Raw genomic sequence first — 21,764 nt, forward strand, 5'->3', positions numbered from 1 at the left:
TATAGGGTTACATTGCAGCCCAATATAAAAAAAAAACATTTGTTCAAATAAGTCACTTATACACCAATGCGTGGGAAAATGGGGTCCCGCTTGAAAAACAAAATTACCCTTTAATCGCTATCCAACTCCAAGTAGTACATAAACTAAAAGCTGACAAACAGGTTTCACTGCACACTGCCACGCACACACATACACACCCAATTGTGTCACCTTTGGTCTAACATTGAAAGAGGAAATCCCAGCCTGAGACTGAAGTCCGTCAACCAACCGCATGTTTCAACAAGTGCACTTCCTCATCCGCTTGCTGCTTCATCGTCGCTAGCAACAGTTGTTTACACTGCCTACATACGCTGTGGAAGATGACATTTTAAGCCGGTACTTATTGACGGAGGAATAAAGTTATGACATAGCATTTAACAAGTCGTAACGTTAGAGGAACTGGATTCGGTGAATAAAAAGATTTCATTCATCTGCTCCAGCCAAGACAAATGGACAAGACGTCAAGGCAAGCACAGGTGGTAAGCGTGCTTTGTGTTTTGATTTCAAGGCTGCTTCACTTGTTTAGACAGGCTCAACTGTGATTAACTTGTCTTTTGTCTTTTTTTTCTTTTTTAAATGCTCACTTTTGGCACAATTCATTGACATCAGCTTCTGACAGGTATCATAAACCAAGGCGTGATGCTCTGAACTAGTCGGCTGCAATTTGAAAATCAGAACAATACGTTAAAGAGTGAAATTTGAAGACGGTTGACATCTGAGACGCTGACAGTTTCTGGAAATATCACATGACAGGAGGAATAGAAACTTTTTTATCATAACAACCTAACTTTTACTTCCTGTGGTTGGGACCACATTACGAGTGCACACAATTTTGATGTTGAGTTTCGGGGGAAGGTGTGTGTGTGTGTGCGTGTGTCTCTGCATTTTGTGGGTAATCATGTGTAAAGACATGAAATTTCCCCACCCCCCCCCAATATATTGGTAACGTATTATCTGCAATTGCAACTTCCTGCCCACCTGTCTCAACTCGCAAAGCTTACCAGTTCAATGCCAGATTTTAGTGACACACTTAAAGCTTTAGTTCGTAACTTGCAGCAAAGGGCCGCAGGTTGGGATCGAACCCAGGCCACTGTGGTAAGGACTGATCCTTAGTACAGTACATGGGGCATTTGGGCCTTTAATGGCTAGGACAGTTGCAGACAGGAAAGTGGGGAGAGAGATGGCGGGGGAAGACATGCAGCAAAGGGCCGCAGGCTGGATTCGAACCCTGGGCCGCTGCGGTAAGCATAGATGTAATTTACAGGGGGGGGTGGGGGGCTACAGACCCCCAATAATCAAAACTGGCCAGTGCAATTTTCTCTCTCGCTCTCCTATGTCCTAATTTGTGGAATCTTGAGTAGTTGGATTAGATTATGAGTCCTTGTGTCAGTTTTTGCTGTTTTTTGTGTGTCATGATGGATGTCATACTCTTGCTGTACAACAAATCTACTTACGGGTACAAATAAAGTAACCTGAACCTGAACCTGAACCTACTTACCGAGGTCTAGTCCATCCACTGTTTACATCATACCAGTGGTGGAATGGAAAGGATCTGAATACTTCTTCCACCACTGTTTAGCTTATCTTTATCTTTACCTTTTTCATACCATCACTAAGCAAAATAAAAACAGAGTACTTAATAATTTTATCAGGGTGTTTATGTTTCCACCAGAGATAGGGACTGGAGTTTGAGACTTGGACTCGAGTCACACTTAATGGTCCTATGACATGCTGCTTTTTGGATGCTTTTATATAGGCCAACTGCCACTTTGCTTGTTTGAAAGCCATGATGTCTCTCTCTCATGGGTGGGCCAAATTCTCTGGGTGGGCAAAGCAGAGAAAGGGGAGGTAACCTTGCTCCTTATGACCTCATAAGGAGAAGAGTCCAGATCGGCCCATCTGAGCTTTCATTTTCTCAAAGGCAGAGCAGGATACCCAGGGCTTGGTTTACACCTATCACCATTTCTAGCCACTGGGGGACCATAGGCAGGCTGGGGGAACTCATATTAATGTTAAAAAAAAAACTCATAAAGTGAAATGTTCATGCCATGGGACCTTTAAGTCGAACACACAATGGCCCAATCCCAAAGTGAGCCCTGAGGACTAAGGACTAAAGACTCACAGACTTAATTGATCTCAGGTGCTAAGTGAGTGAGTGTGTGAGGCCACATGGGCTCAGATAGGTAGAAATGGGATCGGGACAGCACTTCACGAGATCACGTTACCTTGGCAACGTTTAACAACAAAGATGTTGCTGACACTTGCAGGTTTGGGAATTTTCATTTTAAGTTTGTTGCTTTCCACACGGCCAAGGCCCAGGAGACGGCTACGTGACTCCACATTATTTCAAGTTCTTTTGTTTACAAGCTGGAAAACAGGTCGGTCTGTTCCGTGGCCGTGAGGCGTGCTGTTGTTTACCTTCATAATTTCCGGATTTCCCTATGGTCTCCGCGGTAAACGTCACTGTGGGTAATTCCCTTTGGTGAAGTCTGCATCGATGCAGACTCACGGAAAGGGCTCGGTAAGTGTGTACTCAAACCCTCACGCCCTTTGAAATTCGACATTGGGACAACCCTAAGCCCTTACGAATTTCGCGAGAACGCGCACCAAAGTCTGTGAGTCTGTGAGTCCATACTTTGGGATTGGGCCAGTGAGTTCAGACTTGATGCAGGACTCGTCCTCAAAAGACTTCAGACCCGACTCGGACACGAGATGCTGGACTCGTGAACAATCTTTATTTTTTTAAGATAATTTTTGGGGCATTTGGGCCTTTAATGGCTAGGACAGTTGCAGACAGGAAAGTGGGGAGAGAGATGGCGTGGGAAGACATGCAGCAAAGGGCCGCAAGCTGGATTCAAACCCTGGGCCGCTGCGGTAAGCATAGATGTAATTTACAGGGGGGGTTACAGCCCCCAATAATCAAAACTGGCCAGTACAATTCCAACGGAGCAACGGTTGCTGATACGAAAAACAATTCACGGAGCTCTGTAGCCGGCGTCACGTGACCAGCCAGCGGTTGCCTAATTTCGTAGAATTTCATACTTCATGAGAATGCGTTGCAGGAATGCAGAATAGAAAATGGGACACTCACGAGCTTCAAACTCCACAATTAAGAGTTTAGTTAAACATTACATTTCTGCCATCAGAAGGTATAACAGAGGTGGTTATATAGCAGAGAACACAACTTCATTTATTGAAGTTGAAGAGATAAGCTAAAGATACGCTGCAGTTATTTGTGCACTGGTGTATAGACCCCCCAAAGTACAATAAGGACTTTATCAGTGAATTTTCAAAGTTTCTATCCTTAATTGTGCCCAACTCGGATAAGATTATAATCCTTGGTGATTTTAATATCCATCAAAGCCTTTAGTTAGCCAGTTTCTACAACTTGTGGACTCATTCAATCTAAATCAGTCTGTAACTGAGTTTTAAATATTGAGCTGGCTGTTGCTAGTCTATCTGTGCTAGGGTGAGGTCTGGACCCAAGAGTGAACACAGACTAGATGGTTGGAATTTGAAAACAGTTCTTTAATGTAAGTTCAGCCAAACAGAAATCATGCAATTCAACTAAGGAGGGTGGTGATGCAAATGGAGTGGAGGAGTGGAGGTAGGCAAGGCAGGCTCGAAAACACACAGGGCTGGTGGCGTGGCTGGAAGCGAAGGTGAGGTAGACCTCCAGCATCTGCACACAGATAGACGACACAGTGTTAATACAAAGAAAAACTTTGATAGCACAAGGTTCACTAGAGAACTAGAGTGTTTGGCCGAGAGTAGTTACCACTTGGTAGACTGAAACGAACTGGCGCTGGCTGCCTGGATCACAGGAGTACTAGTGCTGGAGCTTGATTAGTACATCACCTGCAGCTGCGCTGGAGAGCCAGGTGCCCTGAAGAAAACCCTGCCTGCCCACACACACCACACACACACACGCAGAAGACCAAAAAGGGAAACTCAACAGTCTGAGTCACGGACAGGCCGTGACAATCTGACCATAAACCTGTGGTTTTTAATGCAACGCTTTCTAATCCATTATCGAAACCTTGCTTGCCCGATCGCCACATCCAAGCACTGAACCCGTCCACTGCTGGGCAATTTTCTGATGCTTTCATAGCTCGTCCTTTTGCTAGCCCTACACAGATAACCTCTGCCTCTCTGTCTACAGATCAGCTAGTAACTCAGTTTAATACCACGGTCACAGATTCTGTTCTGTACTGTTCTTGATATTGTTGCCCCTTTTAAACTGAAGCAACCCAAAGTCAAAGCCCAACCTTGGCTTAACAGTGAGACTCATGCCCTTAGACAAAAGTGTAGAAAAGCAGAGAGGAAATGGATAAAAAGATCAACTGCAATTGCCCTATGAAAACAAAAAGAAAACAAAGGGTGATCTTCTCCGTTGTGGCCCCCGAGACTCTGGAACAAACTTCGCATTCATATTAGGTCCTCCTCTACAGGCAGAGATCCTTAAGTCTCGTCTTAAAACCCATTTTTATTCTTTGGCGCATGATTTAGTTTAGGGACATTTGTATAGAAGTGTGTTGTTTGTATGATGTTCATTGTGTCTATATTTTTATTGTCTTCCTTTGCTTTTATAACTTTGTACAGCACTTTGTTCAGCCTAGGTTGGTTTTAAATGTGCTCTATAAATACATTGACTTGACTTGAATTATGTCATAAACGTGTGTGTTTGTGATAAATCCCATCCTGTGCTGTGTACTTACAGGCGTGGTCACTATAGCCACTGAAGCCATCAGTTCTTTGAAGTGAATGATAAGCCAGAGCAAGGACAAGTGTGCACAGGTCTGAAAGTACTCCAACGGTCACTAGCCAGAGGCCTAAAATAACATTTGCATTTCGGTGGCCTGGTGTGCTTTTTCAGGGCCGGAGCGAGCTGTTCAGAGGCAGCAGCAGGATTTGATTTCAATTAAAGCCTCTATGTATGGCATGGGTCGGCAACCTTTTGATATAAAGTCTTTTTAATCAGTGTGCCATGTCAACATTAGGTTTTAATTATGACATCACATCAAAATGGAATATCCAAACACAGCATGATGTTTATTTTGTAAATTATTGTCCCATTTATTTTACAACAGACAATAAAGCAGGGGATGCTTTAGGACCTGTCAATCAGGACAGAAGCTTAGCGATGCTAACCATGCTAACACTGTGGACATTAAAAAAGACCTCAACTTGTTTTTGGGTGTTGTCTGTGTTTTCATCTTAATCTTGACTCTCTTCCTGTGTGTTTTCACTTCACCAAAGTTAATTGGAACATTTTGGTCGCCTAAAAATATCTTGTTCAGGGTTCTGCCAACCAAGCTAGCTAGCTACCGCTAGCGTTAGCTGGTAACTTAAGGGGAAAGTTTGCAGATTTCCTGTTCTGCCGTACATGCAGATGAACGGCTCCAGTACCAGAGGTCCATGTTTAACCCTCTGAGGTCAAAGGGCATTTTCACATATGTTCTTAAGTTTACCTTTTTTAAGGTATTTGCATGTAACTGATCCCTGTGTGTTTCATATCAAAGATAGAACGTAAGAAAACCTTTTTGCACACCTCTTTTGTCCGGCAGGTGCGTAGGATATGATCAAAGGTAGCAGATCAAAAATTTGTTTAGAGAAAAATCCCGCACACTGACCATTACGCAAGCAATAATTTATTTAGAAAAATACAATGTTTGGGTCTCAGACCTTTTGGTGTTAAAGCTGAAACGTTGATGTTGGCTTTTTTTTTTATTCCTCAAATCTCTTTTGAAAACAAACCATAACTTCTGACGTGTTGTACGAATTGTTTCGGTGCTTGAAATGAGTTTACCAAAGTCTTAGGTTATATGTGATTAAAATAGTAAATAAATGTCAGAAGTGAAATTTTGTAATATGGCCTTTTGAGTAGAAGTTTTGTCAAAACATCGTTTGGATGCTGTCGGTGCGTCTTTCGTCCTCAGAGGGTTAAATATCCCCGGTAAATCTCTGCTGATTGACTCGCTTCAGAAGGGTTCAAAATCAGCAACTCTCCCTCTTTAGCGTTTTAGCTTAGCGCAGAGCCATTGCAACCATAAACACTCGTTTGGCCGCCTCATCTTCACCAGATCAACCCTCTCGTCAAAAACATTTACATTACATTACATGTCATTTAGCTGACACTTTTATCCAAAGCGACTTACAATTAAGTGCTTTCAACTGTGAAGGTTCAAACTCCAGACAACAAGTAGTAAGTGCAAGTACATTAGCTTTAAATAAGCAAAGCTACAAAGAGACATATGATTTTATTTTTTTTTTATCCAAAGTGTAGTCGGAAGAGATGGGTTTTTAGCCTTCGGCGGAAGATGCGTAGGATTTCGGCCATCCTGATGTCGATGGAGAGCACGTTCCACCATTTGGGAGCCAGGACAGTGAACAGTCGGGCTTTTGTCGAGTGATTAGTTCTCCCTCGCTGTGAGGGGGCAGCAAGCAGGTTGGCTGATGCAGAGCGAAGTGGGCAGGTTGGGGTATAGGGTTTGACCGTGTCCTGGATGTAAGCTGGGGCTGATCCGTTCGTGGCCCTGTATGCAAGTACTATTGTCTTGAAGCGGATGCGGGCAGCAATTGGTAGCCAGTGAAGAGAGCGGAGGAGAGGTGTAGTGTGAGAGAACTTGGGGAGGTTGAAGACAAGTCGAGCTGCTGCGTTCTGAATGAGGTGCAGGGGTCGGATGGCACATGCAGGCAGGCCAATCAGGAGGGAGTTGCAGTAGTCTAGACGTGAGACGACTAGAGCCTGAACCAGAACCTGAGCCGCCTTCTGCAGTTGCAGATGCTACTTCCACAAATTTTTATGCCTCGGGCAGCCATGCAAACACAGCTAGCGGTACTGCTGAGTCTAACAGTCTGCTGAGGCAGAAACAGCATGGGGAATGTGAGCTTATATGGTGTGGGATAATTAGCAGAATGACTAACAGCTGTGCAGGTAGCAGAAGGGGCTCATGTGGCAAAGCTGTGAAGAGTCAGATACAGATGGGAAGTTTAGGATTTGAAAAAGAAAAGAATAAAAGCCACTTGAGATGTGAGCTGAAATACAGCAACAACAGGCTCCGGCTTTACCTAAAAAAGGAACTTAAAAGTTCGGATAAGGGTTGAGGGCTCTTTTCTCACACCACATAGACGTATTCACACACATCAACTGGGTGTGACAGAAGTGTCATCCAAATGCTTCTGCTTTAGTTGCAAAGAAAGCAAGCAAACCATCGCCATCAGCAATAGGGCTGGGTATCCTCAGTTATTTTTCGATTCCAATTCACAGGGTCCCGATTCGATTACATTTCCGATTTAATTCATGATTCAATGTCGATTGGGGATATTTCAGTTGCAAAACCAATTTTGTTTGGATGTGAAAGCGATTCGACAATTGTACAAGGTTCTCTCTAACCTTCTGCATTATTTAAAAAATTGTTAGAGGAGGAAAGTCTTGTGTTGTTTGTCATCCAAATGCTTCTGCTTTAGTTGCATAAAGCAAGCAAACCATCGCCAGCAATGTGAACCCAGACCCTTCTCAGTGCTCATCACTGAGCTGTCGTGCAGCCCACTTCAAAACCAATACAGAAAAGATTTGAAAAGCCAACCTCTCGTCAAAACTCATCACAGTTGGTTGCAAAAAAAAAAACAAGATGGCGACGCAAGTATCTCGTGGCTAGAAAGGATACAGCTACGGCCAGTTTATCTAATCTCGCAAAAACTAATCTAATCTAATAATATAATTTAAATATTTCCGCCCGGTAACACATGTTTGTTCCTCAGGAGTGTTGTAATCTTCTTCCTAAACTTAACTGTCGTCGCAGTAGCTGTATCCCTTCTAGCCTTGACCACATAGCGCCAAACTCGCCTCTTTATTCAGTCCTTCCAGAAAAATGCGGAGTTTTTTTGTGGTTGTTGCGGGCAGAAATCCTTGATTATGCGGCACGTTTTCTTAAAAAATGCGATGGAATATGCGGGATATTTATGCAATTTTATGCGATGAAATTGCGGGAACTTGCAAAAACTGCAGTTTGATGAAAAAGAGAAAAAAAAGTGATTTGATGACATAATTGCGTCACTTCATAACATTCCCATGGCAACAGGGGAAAATGGCTGCTTTTGTGTGAAGTAAACGCAACATTTTTCAACTTTCTGCTAAGATATATTATGTGACTTTTTTGCAACGAAAATGCGGGGATTATGAAATCATGCAAGCCCCGCATATTTTCCGCGGAAATCGGCAATTTATGCGGCTCCTGCATAAATATGCGGATTTTGGCTGATTATGCGTTGATTTATGCGATCGCATAATCACGTTTTTCTGGAGGGACTGTATAAAACGGCAGTTCACAAACCAGTGGGTAACGCCACGGATGCTATGTCGACTAATCTTACAGTCTATGATACACATGCACACACAAGTGTTTGTTTCCATTTTTTTATCACTCATTGCTTTGCTGTTTTTCAATCATATCTGATAAGTGGTTTTTTTCCTGCATATAGGAGGTTTTAGCCAGCCCCAAAGGACCATCAGTGCTAAAATAATAAGAACTGAGAAAAAAATTGCAATTAAAATTTTCTCTAAGTGTGTTTATCAGCAATTTACCCAACAACTTTTGAACATGCAGAACATAGACTTGAATAGGAACGATATCTCCGGTTTACCGTCCTGTACTGGACTCTCGATGATTTTAACGGTAGTATTTAAATATGAATATTATTATTTTTTGTTAATTGGGGTTTCATTTACTCAAGCATAATAGGCATTTTTGTTCAAATTGTCCAAAAAAAACAGGCAAATGCATATAGATTTCTGTCAAATAAGGTAACACTGTATGCAAACCGATCATGCTTATTGTTGTGCGTAGTCGCCCTTGGCTGACTGTGAGTCAGGAAAAACCCTGATAAGCAGTGATTGCGTTGCTGCTTCTCACTGCCCTCCCCATGTCTACTGATGTTTTTAAATCAACACACACAACCAGCTCATGGAAATGGAAATGAGGGAACGTGTTTATTTGCATACAGAGCGGGGAAGTGAGACCCGATCACAAGTGGTCACTCAGGACGAATTTGGAGACACGTTCTACTGCCAGGTGGAAACCCACGTACCCACGTACCTAGATCTGTCGGCTTCTGATCCGATCTCTCGGATCGGATTTTTAAACCAGGTGGGAACGGGGCCTCAGTCTCATTCAGTGTACGGTGGTAGTTCTTCTCTCTTGGACTTTCTGGTAAAGTGTTGCTTTCCTTCCTGCTCATGCTCACTAACCGGTTTATTCAAAACAAACAAGAAACATAAAACTCATCACTTCCTGTGGCAGGCGACTTTTCCCACAAAGCTCAACGACTGACTTGAAAAGCAAATGCTAAAGCTTTCAGAAACCAAAAAGAAATGGGAAAGCAAGAATGGCAATGTTTTACAACGATAAACAAACTCATATTACAAATACCTAACTTCATGTCGCGCTCCACTAACCCTGCCTTGACGCATTCCTCTTGTACACTGGTGGTTTATATTGCTGGGGAGTTTTCCCATAGGGCATCACCATGTCCTGTCATTTCGGTCGGCTATAAATAGTGGCCGGGTCTTCCCATGCAGAGCAACCAATAATACTCATACACAGTTCATGCAGTATGAGATTCCAGTTGAGTGTTCAAACGAGTCATTAGCACAGCTAACGTTAACAGCTGCAGCAACAAACCAAAGCAACAACAGTAAAGGAGTAGTATTAGTTAGTGTTAGTGACTTGGGCTACACACTGACTTCAGTTTCCAAGGCAGGAGGGTCAAACTCAGGGCAAACAAGGGCCGCACTGGCAAATGAGAATCACACCAAGGGCCGGACGTACAGTTTATTGACATGCTTTCATTTATTTAGAGAAAAGTCAAATATCTTTGACTGTATTATTGCATGTCTCGTATAGTCTTCTCACTTACGACATAAAGCTCTGAAAAAAAGTCAGTAGAAAAGTTCCTTAGGCATCATTGGAAGAAAGCAACAAAAACATTGAAAAAACGCTGGAAAAGCGCCAAAAAAACGTCAAAAAAAGTGTCCGAAAAAGTGGGAAAAACACAGAAAAGAAGTGCAAAAAAACGTCAAAAAAGCAAAAAAATAAATAAAAAATGCAGGCCAAAATGTATTGTGAACCTAAATTGATATGCGGGCTGGATCAAAATCTGCGAGGGACCAGATTGGGCCTAGAGTTTGACACGTGTTCACAGGTCACAGCAGAACAACAACAACAACAACCCGATTAAAGCCACGTATAAACTGGACAGCGCGAGCCTGTACACCAAGGTTATTTTTATGGGCTTTTTGGCCTTTATTTGATAAGACAGATGAAGACAGGAAAGTGGGTAGAGAGAGGGGGGGGCGCTTGCATGATTTTATAATCCCTGCATTTTCGTTGCAAAAAAGTCAAATATATCTTAGCAGAAAGTTGAAAAAATGTTGCGTTTACTTCACACAAGAGCAGCCATTTTCCCCTGTTGCCATGGGAACGTGACGTAATTACGCGACGTGAACATCATCGAAAAGCAGGGTGTTGGAGGTTGAATTTGACATGTACTCTGAGTCTCTTTAGTTGGTATCCAATAAGAAAGCTCTCTTAATATCTGATCAATAATATCTAATCTAATATCAAATTTCTTTGTTTAAGTGCTCCTGCTGTCTATATTATTATATTATTATTATTATTATTATTATTATTATATATATATATTATATATTATTAACAATTTTTGAAAGTCTGTCTCTTTTGTATCTTTTATTTCTCTCTGTTTAGACTATTTTATTTTTACTTTAATATTATATTATTTGTATATATTTTTGTATCTTATTTGTTTACTTATTGCAATGACTGAATATCTGTAAACTATTTTAGGAAATTAAGTTTAAAAAAGCAGGGTGTTGGGGGAATCACTTTTTTTTCTCTTTTTCATCAAACCGCATTTTTTGCAAGTTCCCGCATATTCCATCGCATTTTTTAAGAACACGTGCCGCATAATCAAGGATTTTTGCCCGCAACAATCACAAAAAAACTCAGCGTTTTTCTGGAAGGACTGTTTAATGCGTAAGCTTTTGATATTATTGAACGTCTGTTACATTCAAGCCATCGCCACATGAGTTGCTACAAAGCTAATTAAGACTATCGGCTCCACACAACTCTCTCTGGATTTCTCAGTATGGCTATGTTCAGAAGATTGTGGCGTCCGGCAACTTTCACCTGCAGTGAAGATAACGACTTCTTCTGAAGAGTCCATTATTTTTTAATCCTCCGTGTCCTCCTTGGTTACTAGGAGGAGGGGGGGGCTTGTATCATGTGGACACACAGTTTTGTTGTCATGTAATTTCCCCTTGTGGGATTAATAAAGTATAAATTATCATTATAAATTATTATTATTATTATTATTGCTTAGAATGCCTCATGGGGGAGACAGAAAGTATGCACTATAGCTTCAAGTAAATACAATAAAAAATTGATGTGAAAACACTTTAATTCAATTCAATTTTATTTATAGTATCAAATCATAACACGAGTTATCTCGAGACACTTTACAGATAGAGTAGGTCTAGACCACACTCTATAATTTACAAAGACCCAACAATTCTAATAATTCCCCAAAGAGCAAGCAGTGGTGAGGAAAAACTCCCTTTTAGGAAGAAACCTGGGACAGACCCAGGCTCTTGGTAGGCGGTGTCTGACGGTGCCGGTTGGGGATGTGATGAACAGTGGCAATAATAGTCACTTTAAAGAACGTGACTTTAAAGCTGCACTTATTATTTTTGCGACTTTTTGAGACTTTGAGTCACTACAATACAGTTTGTATTCCTTGGACCATGCTTATCCACAGCAAACGTCCTGTTAATCTGGTCCCTAGGTATCTACTGTACAAGGTAAATCATTTGACCTGAGCATTGTGAGACAATCGGGAGTACATTTCCAGAATAATTGCCTGGCGCAATGTCACTCACTTTTGCATATCACGCTTGCATTAGTCTGGATCAACAGAAGCACATATGCAGTGTGGCCGGGTTGGCTCGGTGGGTAGAGCGGGCGCACATGAATATAGAGGTTTATGCCTCGATGCAGAGGTCCAGGGTCCAAGTACATATGCAGGATATAGCCCCCTCGTCTACCGCTCTCAAGAAAATGGCAAGTTTCAAAAACATTTTGGACTGTGCAACAAGCCAGGCCTGCTTGGTTCTTTCTGGGAATGATTGTAAAGATTTAAAAAGAATATCTTTGGCGCTCTTATATTTCCTCAGCTTACTTCCTTCTTTGCTCCCGCCATAATTACGACAACCACTAGAGGGCAGCGTCAATAGAAACGTAAATATAGGTCGTAAATATGACTTCTGGGAGTGTTTTTCGTGGGAGGACAGTCTCCCAAAATCATTAGGAATCATCCTCTGAATATTCATGCCGCATGACCAGTAGGCTACTGTAGCTGTTGAGATACTGACCAACACACTAACATGCTTTTTTATTTACCCAGCAACGGAAAATTGTACTAATCCTTTATTTTGGGTCCACTAATTGGTTGTATAATTCACGTCTTAGTTTTATATTTAATTGAAATGTGTCTTTATTCCCCTTTCTCTCAGATGTCGGAGCAGCAGCTGTCTCCAAACACAAGAAGGAGTTTCAGCTTCTCATCTCTCCGTATAAAAAGTAAGATCATAGACATACATATATACAGTATATATCATACATCATATACAATACACAATCACAGTGATGTAAAATGTCAGGATTTAATTGAAGACCAATCAGTCTTTGATTCATTGATAACTCATCATTATGTCATAATGTGAATTTCCCCAGAAAGGCACAACAGTAATGAAGAGGGCGGATTTACACGGCGGAGAGGGTTGTTTTCTTTTTCATCAGTACGGGAGACATCGACAAAGGGTAAACAATTTATACTTTTATAATTCCCCAAAAAAGTCAACCTCTCTTACAATCTTGAATCTACCAAGGTAACCATAATCAATCACATGACATATTAGTTTGTTCCCTTATGAAGATATAGGGCTGTCAATCGATAACATCTTTTAATCGCGAGTAATCGCATGATTGTCCACAGTTAACTCACGATTAATCGCAAATCATACGCATATCTTTATCTGTTCTAAATGTACTTTAAAAGGGATATTTTTCCAAGTTTTTAAAGCTCAAGTGGTAATTGAGACAGGACGTACCCCAGTGGTAACTCAGGGGACTTTCACACCTGAAAGTCCAAACGAAAGTCCGGACCAGGGTTCATGTTTTTGATGAAAGGTCTATAAGCAGAGCCAGCCCGACCCATAAGCGAATTAAGCGTCTGCTTAGGGCCCCGTGGCTACCAGAGGGCCCCCGAGAGCGCTTGAAATGTCCCACAATAGAGCTCATAACAGAGCCGGTCTATTTAAAGATAGTGTTGCTGCTAATAGGTCTCACATTAGTCTTTTAATGTGTATTTGTACATTATGAGTGCTTAAACTAATATTTACAATAAACAAGTTGGTTTAGTGCCAGGTGCAGTGGCAACATGTTATAATGTGGAGAGTCCCCAAACCAAATCCTGCTTATGGCCCCCAAAAGTCTAGGGCCGGCCATGTCTATACGTGACAAAACTACGTCCTGCCGTCATCACATGCGTGAGCGGCATCTCCCGATACTTATGGTGCGTTCATGCCACCTGGGAATACCAGGGACCGCCCCCGTGATTACGTTGTTTTCCCAACTGCCAGCGTTCATGTGCTTCACTGTCTGCTGTGTTCTTCTTCGGTTATATTGGCGTTTGGCATAACAACTTGTTGCATGACTGCCACCAACTGTTGGGCGTAGCCTAGAGCAGTCATTCCCAAACTGTGGTCCGCGGACCACTAGTGGTCCGTGAGGGTACTGCAGGTGGTCCGTGGAAAAGCAAAATAAAATATAAAATAATAGTTTTTTAACCTTCATTATACCAGGAAATTCCCATAAAAAATAAGAATATGTATATTGATATAAAATTTAAATTCAAATTAAATTGTCAAGTTATTGTGTGATTACTAGTGGCGCACGGCCCTAACAATAAACCTAAAATCGACAAAGGTTTTGAAATTTGGACTATATTATTGTATAGATTTAATACTCCATTGCTATGGAAATAAGCGTGTTGTTCAAATGAACCTGATTATGCCCTTGGGGCGCTTGAGTAAATAAATAAATTAAATATGTGGCAGCCGTTGTGTGCAGTAAACTGTCTTTTAACGAGCCTGTTGTACTGATGCGATGACCAGTTCTAGTTTTAGTGCTAGTAGGCCTATTAAGAGGTGCGGATTAATTCAGGTAGGACTGTGCGTAGACATATTTTGTTATGTGTATTATGAGGTGGTCCACACACACAAAACGTTTGAAAACCCTGGCCTAGAGCAAATGGGGTGTGAAAACATGGAGGCCACAATAACAACCTAAATCGATAGCACGTTGTGGACGTTGGCAAAATATATTACATGCATGTCCGGTTTTCATTTTTTGGGCGACAATACAGATTAGCGCCGCCTGCTGTTATGGAGACGTATTACATCTCGCGCACGCGCAGAACGTACGCTCAAGTCGGCGTCTCTTCGGTGTGTTCCAAGGCACTTTCTGGACCACCTCGAGGAGGCTGATCAGTCCGACTGCCTTTTCTGCCGAAGGTCGGCCGTCGGGTTGGTGTGTCAGAGCCTTTAGTTCACATCGACAGTACACGCAAATAACTTAAGTCTTGTGGAGAGAACCATCTGGAAGGGCCTTGGAACTCAACTTGCCATTCAAAAGACCCTTTTCTTTATCCATTTCTGCTTTTGGGGTATTAAGCTACTTTTTAATGATCTTTGATTTAGTTAAACATGTAAGTAATAAAGCCCATTAACTAGAATGGGAAGTCTCTATTTAGATTAAGTGTGCTTTTATTCTTAATTCAGGATCAGGTTAAAGGAATACTCCACCGTTTGTTGAAATAGGGCTTATCACGGTCTCGCCTGGCTGTAGATAGGTGGGCCAACGCATTTTTTGTCTCAGTGCAAGTAATTAGGTTGTTTTTTTGTCTTTTGTTGGGTCACTTTTACTCACAACATGCTAACCGGCAACATAGGATTCCATTCACTACGCTAAGCTAACTAGCGGTGGCGCTGCCGGTGTTGCACCGGACTAAAACAATGCGTGCACAAAAAATGCGTTGGCCCACCTATCTACAGCTAGAGGAGACCGTGATGAGCCCTATTTCAACAAACGGTGGCATATCCCTTTAAACCTCTGAAGCCGCACAGGGTAGCCTACATGCGTTACTCACTCGTCCAAAAAAATTAGCAGCGTTAAAAGGAATTTTCATTAACTCGTTATTATCGCGTTCATGTTGACAGCCCTAGACGAACACCAACTGGTCAAAGCTTTTAATGAGACCTTGTAGACATCAGTTTTCTTGTTTCTAATCCTAGAGTCAGTCCCAGATGAAGATGGTGCCTCACAGCATTACTGTCCTCAGGACCTGGTGAAGAACACAGGTATGTGAAGGTAACCGGAGCATTAAGTGGACACACGGCAGAGTGTGTGGCATACTACATGAAGCCAAGGATTCTTTGAGGCAGAGCATTGTCAAGTCATGCTTGCATTAGTCTGCCTTCCGCTCTCTGTGTGTTGCCGTTCTCAAACTCTGTTTTGCTTCGGGAAACAACAACAAACTTCTAACTAGCTGAAAATGGCAAATTCGAAAGAAATGTTGGACAAGGCAGGCCTGCTTGGTCCTTTCGGGGAATGATTGTAAAGATTTATTAAGAATATGTTTAGGGTGTTTCCTCTCTAACTGGGAGGTTTTGGGACTGATTGGTGGGATTGCTGTGGACGAAGTACACACGGAGATACACTGGTAAGAGCCAATGAGGTTTAACCATGTATCAGCTCATTTAAATAGCTCACGTTACTGGATTGTGTCAACAGTTAACTTCATTTAATATTATTTGTGCTGTTTTCTTTTGCTGAATGCAAATGTTCCACCAAAACAAGTTCCTTCCCGAGACTATTTAGCAGAGCCACCGTCGCTGCGTCTGGAGCTTAGCGCCGCCCAAGACAATTACGATTGGTTTAAAGAAATGCAAACAACCCAGAACGGTTTTTTTCTCCTATCCCAGAATGCATCTGTGGTGTAGCCATGAATTAACTGCACAGCGCTGTGAAGATAGGTCTGGCTATATGCAAGTCTAATCTATCGCAAGTCCCCCAGTTTTATTAAAGTGCGTTACTAAATTACTGTTGTGCCCCTATATGTTCAACATCCAGACCATATCACTTCCTACCAGTATGGGTGCCCGGATAGCTCAGTTGGTGGAGCGGGCGCCCATGTGTAGAGGTTTAATCTGAGAACGCAGCGGTCATGGGTTTGACTCTGACCTGCAGCCCTTTGCTGCATGTCATTCCCCCCTCTCTCTCCCCGTACCTGTCTTCAGCTGTCCTGTCTGATAGAGGGCTGGGATGCCCCAAAAAAACTTCCTACCAGTATATCTGAAAGTTAATTGTAAAATATGCAAGATATTAGCCCTCTGAAAACTGATGTGAACAGGGGATTGAAGGCTACTTGACTTTATTTTATAATTATGTGGGTATTTCTCTATTTACAAGCTCAATCTCAACCTGTCTTAAAAGTATTTTCAAAGTACAAAGAAAGAAAGGATGGTTAGTTAGTTAGTTAGTGTATGTTGGTTAGTTAGTTAGTTAGTTCCCTGACATTTAACAGGTTCCTATGAAGGAGAAAGCCATTCTGGCCTGAGTCACTGCCAGCTGTTTGTTGGTTCAGGGTTACCTGGAGGGAGTTACTTTTTGTCCCTATTGTTGTTAACCTGTCGAGCTTCTATGACATATTTAAGTTGTTTATTTTAAACTTGTGACTCACTCGGTTCAGTTTACTGGGCGCGAACCAGATTCCCCACTACGGACGATAGGAATTGAACTGTAGACGGTAGGAAAAACATGAAGTGCCGTTTTTCGTACCGAACTTGAACGCAACACAAGAGAGGACCGCTTGGGCACGCTCCAGCAGAGAGCTGGTTCAGTCTGTGAAGCACGCCGGCCAGTGGTGAGTGCGAGCCGAGCCAGGATGCTGGATGATGTACGTACGGGAATGGAGACACAAAGTGCCGCTGTTGTGCTACTAAGTTTGCCGTCGAAAACAACTGAAAGCACTAACCCGTTACAGTGCGCGTGTGGGGTTAAGCAGCAATGAGTGAAGCGGTTATAAGGAGAAGAAAAGGACCCGGATTGACGAACTTTATGAGCAGATGGAGTAAGTATCGGACAACCGACACAGCCGAAGTTATCCACTTTAATGTGTTTGACTGACTTAGTCTACGCTTTTACGCGAAATCCAGATTTAAAACGCACAGAAGAACAGTTACGAAGAGGATTTGCGTAACCGTTGAACGATGTTCGTTTATAGACTACGTAGGCCAGTAGCATACCTGTCGGAACAAGTGCGATGTTGACATGCCTCGAGCAAGTTGTATATCCGCGAATTAAGCTGTCAACCACTTTATGTTAAGAAAAACTAGCTGGTTAATTCACGGTCCCCTACTGTATGTTTTTTTTTTTTTTAGCTGAATACTGTGACAGATAAACGGAAATAAAGAGCAGCATGCTGAAATATTAACACGCCGAATGCACTCCGACGGTGTTTTAATACGTTAGCGCTGCGAACGTAAAACGTCAAACGACGACACTAAATCCACTTGTTTCTTACTGAAGTTTGGTGTGATTACAGAAGTTAAATCCACTTGTTTCTTACTGAAGTTTGGTGTGATTACAGAAGTTAAATCCACTTGTTTCTTACTGAAGTTTGGTGTGATTACATATGTTAAATCCACTTGTTTTTAACTGAAGTTTGGTGTGATTACATATGTTAAATCCACCTGTTTTTAACAGAAGTTTGGTGTGATTACGTTAAATCCACTTGTTTCTTACTGAAGTTTGGTGTGATTACATATGTTAAATCCACCTGTTTTTAACAGAAGTTTGGTGTGATTACGTTAAATCCACTTGTTTCTTACTGAAGTTTGGAGTGATTACACAAGTTAAATCCACTTGTTTCTTACTGAAGTTTGGTGTGATTACAGATGTTAAATCCACTTGTTTCTAACTGAAGTTTGGAGTGATTACATATGTTAAATCCACTTGTTTTTAACTGAAGTTTGGTGTGATTACAGAAGTTAAATCCACTTGTATCTAACTGAAGTTTGGTGTGATTACAGAAGTTAAATCCACCAGTTTTTAAATGAAGTTTGGTGTGATTACAACAAAAAATGTCATACAGTAAATAATATTACACAATAATTTTTCTTCTTCTTTTCTGTCTTTATTATGTCCGATAAGCTTGACTGAAAGTTTCACTATGTCAAAACAAAGCCACACTTTTGACCGTGACAAGTGCACATGGCCTACTTCAGCATTTTGTCTAACTTGACACCTTAGCCTCAGGAGCTGAAAAAAAAATGACATTCAGATATGTGTCTCTTTTGTTGCGATCCGTTCAATAAACCGCCTATTATCCGTAAGCCACCTTTTTAATATTTGAAGTCGAACACCTTTTCTCACAGCAAACCCCATGTGAGGCTCTTCATGGCTGGCTACATATTAAGCCAGGAATGTGGCTGTTGACACAGAAAAGGATCACTGATGATACAGAATGTAGACGCTAAAATCATGGACAGCTTTTTTTTATTTATATATTTTTTTAAATCTACAGGTTGTAGGTATTCTGAAAGAAAAATAGCACACGGAGTTACAGTACCCAGGCAGTTTTAGTTACTGCGCCATTCTTTTTCTTTATAGATTTGACAACATGGTGTTGTAACATGTTCGGGAGCCTTTAGGGCGTTCACACCCACATCATAGCTGAACAGCAGAAGCTTTAGACAAGTCTGCTCTGATGTAATTGTAAGGCTACTCGATTATCAGTGGTGGAATGTAACTACGTACATTTACTCAAGTACTGTACTTAAGTACAGATGTTTAGGCACTTGTACTTTACTTGAGTCTTTTTCTTTTCATGCCACTTCCTACTTCTACTCCGCTACATCTCAGAGAGAAGTATTGTAGTTTTTGCTCCACTACATTCAGCTGACAGCCTTAGGCTACGTTCAGACTGCAGGCAAAAGTGGCCCAAATCAGATTTATTTTTGGGGTCAAGTGACCAGGTCAGACTTCTTCAGAAGTAGTGTGAACACTCAAATCTTGCCCAGATCAGATTTTTTTTCAAATCAGATTCAGGCCACTTCCATAAGTGGTCCGGAATCAGACCCAGGTCTGAAATTTTTCAATGCGGCCGCAGTGTGAACAACCAAAATGGATTTGATGCGACTTTTACGTCAATCTACATCGACATTTGTCACAATTATGCTCTGGTGGGAGTTAGCCCGAGACACAGACAGTAACATTAAAAAGTGACAGAAAGTTGTGAATAAACTGCGTCTCTGTGAAGCTATTCCCAACGCAGTCCCACCACTCCTGACTTCCTCTCTGCCTCCACACAGACCTCGGTAGTGAATTTGCAGCCATAACTCTGCAAAAGGCCCAAAATAGCCATTTTGTCTCTCTCTCTCTTCATTCTTCTCCTCCTCAGCACCTGCTCATTAATGTTATGGCTGCCATTACACAAACATTTTGAAATAAAAGCCAAAATGCTGACTTCCTCCATAACCTCCCTAACTTTAGTGCAACAGCGTGCTGCGTCTGATGTCATTGTTATTCTTCTTTTGCGCATGCGCATCAGTTCGAAAACTGCAAACAGTTCACACTGGAATCTGATATAGGCCATATTTTAATAGGTCACGTGAACAGCCAAACCAAAAATGGGATCTGAGCAAAAAAAAAAATCAGAATTAAGCATTAAGACTTGCGGTGTGAACGTAGCTTTATTTACTAGTTACTTTACTTTAATTTCTGCACACAAAACACATGTGGTTTATAAAAGATAATGTTTTATTCTAAAGTAAACTAGCCAACAACACAACTGCCTACTAGTCCAGCTGAGATGATTAGACCATTAAACACACAACTGGTTGGATCCTTTACTCTTTCTACAATGATCCTGACGATACGTACATACTTTTACTGATGTTACATTTTCTATGCAGGACTTTAACTTGGAACAGAGTATTTTAACAGCGTGGTATTAGTACTTTTACTGAAGTAAAAGGATCTGGCTACTTATTCCACTACTGTTGATTATGTAACAGTCATAATCACAACTATTTTGGTGTTGATAACACAATTCCTTATTGACTTCTTGAAAAGATGTTGCATTTGTTGGAGTTCAGAAAAACAGTGAAACGGTTCAACATATCAACAGTGAAACCACCTTTGAACTGTGAAGTTTCCCTTTTGAACTTTTGGAATTCCCCCGTCAGAACACGAGACAAAATACAAGTTTACTTGCAAAATGTAATGTGCAAAATAATAGTTTTTCTCAATGGCATTATTTCCGTTCTTGTTTATTAAGCATCCCCGTTGGTTATCACCGTAGTGAAGACTATTCTTCCTGGGGGTCCAACACAAGACACGCATACACAAATATTGAAAAGCACAATACATAGTCATGTCTGAAGAATGAAAACATAGTAGCAGGCCCTCATTTTATAACGCAAAGGCACAGCAGCATGTCTTTTTCATGTTTGTGATCGCGATCAAAATTCAAATGATTGCACAGCCCTAACAGGGTTTAAGGTGTAAGCGGGATGCATCAAACACTTCATTTCCTGCAATCTGATACACTTTATGCACCAATTTATGGTGGAAATGTCTTTTTATTTATGTGAAGAAAATCCCATTAGCGTTATATAGCTTCACAGCGGAGCGTTCAGGTCCAGTCACAACAATGCAGCAGCTTGCTTAGCAGTGAAAGCTGAATGTATGAAACATTGCATCTGTGGACAAGAGGAGTTGACTGCTGGAAGTCAAAGACCTTTTGGCTGCTGATTTTCCTTTGGTGCTGACTAATACCTCTTGGGGGGGGTGCCAAAGATTTCTCTATGCAGGAAAATCCCTGCCTAATATGCCTATGTAAAGAGTAAACAATGATACTACAACTAGAGCCCGACCAATAAATCTTTTTTAAGGCCGATAGCGATACAAATATAATACCGATATATCGGTCGGGCTCTAACTACAACCTAATATAGTTTTTGCTGTAGGCTAGGGCAACTAATGATTACTTTCTGGATGAATAGATTAGTTGTTTGGTCTTTAAAAAGTCAGAAAAAGGTGAAAAATGTGGATCAGTGTTTCCCAAAAGCCCAAGATAACGTCCTCAAATATCTTGTTTTGTCCCCAACTCAAAGTTATTCCGTTCACTGTCACAAAGGAGAGAAGAAACTAGAACATATTCACATGTGACGAGCTGGCATCAGAGGATGTTAGTCGTAAAAAATGACTTTAACCGGTTCATTGATTATCTAAATAGTTGGCGATTAATTTAAAAGTCGACAACTAATGGATTCATCTTTGCAGCTCTTATGTCAAGAGTTATAAAACAAAGCCCCTACAGCCTTAATAAAGGTTTAGCTGTAGGCTATATTTTGCATGTTGTCTTGGCAGCCGATTGAGTGCAAAGTTGTGCAACTGCAAGCTGTTGGCTGGGGACACGGGGCCATTGCTGTTGACACAGTGCAAACACATCGTCGTGACAACAGAGGTTGTTGAAGGCGGACTTTGGGCTTCAGTGAAGGTTGCTGTGTAAAGAGACCAGAT

General features: G+C 41.5%; 1 protein-coding gene across 6 annotated transcripts in view; it reads left to right on the forward strand.

Moving 5' to 3' along the window:
• The first annotated feature begins 293 nt into the window (after positions 1-293).
• The window catches only part of dennd2da (DENN/MADD domain containing 2Da), a 56,327-nt gene continuing 34,856 nt past the window's right edge, over positions 294-21,764 (forward strand). For 2 of the 6 annotated variants that reach the window (XM_039801017.1, XM_039801018.1), the window contains exon 1: positions 17,055-17,307. In XM_039801017.1, coding sequence (XP_039656951.1) covers positions 17,244-17,307 — 64 coding nt within the window. In that variant the 5' untranslated portion in view covers positions 17,055-17,243. Of the gene's footprint in view, positions 519-12,628; positions 12,696-12,848; positions 12,936-15,469; positions 15,536-17,054; positions 17,308-21,764 lie in introns of those variants that run through there. The other 4 variants (XM_039801015.1, XM_039801013.1, XM_039801014.1 and 1 more) reach the window with 4 other exon arrangements.

Source organism: Perca fluviatilis, chromosome 5 (assembly GCF_010015445.1).
Source record: "Perca fluviatilis chromosome 5, GENO_Pfluv_1.0, whole genome shotgun sequence".
In the NCBI taxonomy this organism is placed as follows: Eukaryota; Metazoa; Chordata; class Actinopteri; order Perciformes; family Percidae; genus Perca; species Perca fluviatilis.